The sequence below is a fragment of the Triticum dicoccoides genome, unplaced genomic scaffold, assembly GCF_002162155.2.
Source record: "Triticum dicoccoides isolate Atlit2015 ecotype Zavitan unplaced genomic scaffold, WEW_v2.0 scaffold249975, whole genome shotgun sequence".
Lineage (NCBI taxonomy): Eukaryota > Viridiplantae > Streptophyta > Magnoliopsida > Poales > Poaceae > Triticum > Triticum dicoccoides.
In genome coordinates, this window is record NW_021252525.1 from 1 (window position 1) to 1,905 (window position 1,905).

General features: G+C 48.6%; 1 protein-coding gene across 1 annotated transcript; it reads right to left on the reverse strand.

Annotated features, from left to right (window-relative positions):
* Positions 1 to 670: 670 nt before the first annotated feature.
* On the reverse strand, positions 671 to 1,419 carry LOC119345550 (16.9 kDa class I heat shock protein 1-like). The gene has a single exon (XM_037615584.1). It carries the CDS (start codon positions 1,333 to 1,335, stop codon positions 880 to 882), a length of 456 nt encoding a protein of 151 aa, XP_037471481.1. The 5' UTR covers positions 1,336 to 1,419; the 3' UTR covers positions 671 to 879.
* Positions 1,420 to 1,905: the final 486 nt, after the last annotated feature.

Sequence of the window (1,905 nt, forward strand, 5' to 3'; positions counted from 1 at the left end):
ATCATATACTTTAAAAAATGTTTGTAAATTTGAAATAAAGTGAGAAAATTTAAAAATGTTCACAAGCTTAAAAAATATTCATGAACTTCAAATATATTTATGAATTTAACAAGCTTACAGGGCCCCAACGGCCCACAAGTTTTGACGCACTGGGACGACCCACAACTCTTGACGCACTGGGAGAGTTCAAATCTAAGAGGCTTAGTACCTTCATAGATTCTGGACCCGAGGCTTATGATGACAATTGTGAACACTAAAGGTAATTCTCAAAGAAGAACAAAGAAAACTGAAGGTGAGACGGAATAGAAGTCATAGAATCAACATTCAGAGCATTCATGCATTGTAGACCCAAGATTAATGAAAGCTGAAGGTGAGACAGGTCACGTTCAGCGTATCGATCGCCTGGAAAGCATTCGCTGTATTGATTATATTTCAGACCTTTTATAACATATATTCTTGTGCATAGTTTCCTTCATTCCTTGCTCAATTCTTAAGCAGATTTATTACTCAATTCTGAAGCAGATGTTTCTGTGGAGAAACCTGTCCGTGGCCAAGTTTTCAGCTAACCCAACGAATCTTTCCAGCTAACCGAGCATTTTTCTCTTGATCCTTTCCATCCGAACTATACAAGCAAAAAAAAGGCTCAAATTTTGTCTATGCAAAATCTGCATTGCACTCAAAAACAGAAGGATTTATTTCTCATTTATTCATCACCAAATCTATTGGCGATTACACAAGTAACTGAGGAAAGAAACGCACTACAGAGATGTCTCACCAGACTCGCCAAGAACAAGACACAACTGTAGCGGTTGCAGACCTCGCACACACATCAACCAAACTGGCTCCATCCCTGATGATCATACGCCGAGACGCGTGCACTCAGCCGGAGATCTGGATGGCCTTCACCTCGGGCTTCTTGACCTGGGCCTTGGGCACGGTGACGGTGAGCACACCGTTCTCCAGCCCGGCCTTCACCTCCTCCACCTTGGCGTCCTCGGGGAGGCGGAAGCGCCTGACGAACTTGCCGCTGCTGCGCTCCACGCGGTGCCACTTGTCGTTCTTGTCCTCCTTCTCCTTTGTGCGCTCGCCGCTGACGACGAGCACGTTGCCGTCCTCCACCTCCACCTTGACCTCCTCCTTCTTCACCCCTGGAAGGTCGGCCTTGAAGACGTGCGCCTCGGGGGTCTCCTTCCAGTCCACCCGGGCGTTGGCGAACGCGGCCGTCTCGCTGTTGCCGCCTGAGATCGCCGGGATGATGGAGCGGAAGGTGTCGAAGGGGTCAGCCCAGAGGTCGGCGAAGGGGTCGAAGACGTTGCTACGCCTCACGATCGACATTGTCGGTGTTGCTTTGGTTTGTGGCTCGGGGAAGATTCTGTATCGGATCGTAGGTAGGAATAGGATGCTGTTGGCTTTTGCTTGACACTGATATGAGTTGGGATGGAGGGCGATGGAGGCCAGGTATATATAGGGTCGCCGGGTGATGCACTTGAAGCGTCTCGAGGTCTCTCCAGTGGGGACGGGCGTTTGGTGGTACTTTATCGCTTTCCAGCTCGGCTGTGATCTTCCCTTTCCTTCTATTTTCGGCCTGGGAAGGTCCTACCGTGTTCTAGAGCACTCTCCTGCTTCGCTGTTGGTAGGCCTTCTCCTTTATTTTGCTTTGTATACTGTTGTACAGACACTCTGGAATGTGATGGGGCCTTTTCTAGGAGAAGACATGGAGAACTCGAGGCGAGTCAGGAACGCACCTGAGCATACGACTCGCACGGGAGCTGAGACCAACCGAGAAGACCACCAATCAAAGACCAAAGCTACGATCCAAATAAAACACTCGCAATCACCTGTCAGTGCAAATATCCACCGTTTCACAGTTCACACACGCACTTTAGCTACATATCAGCTTAAATT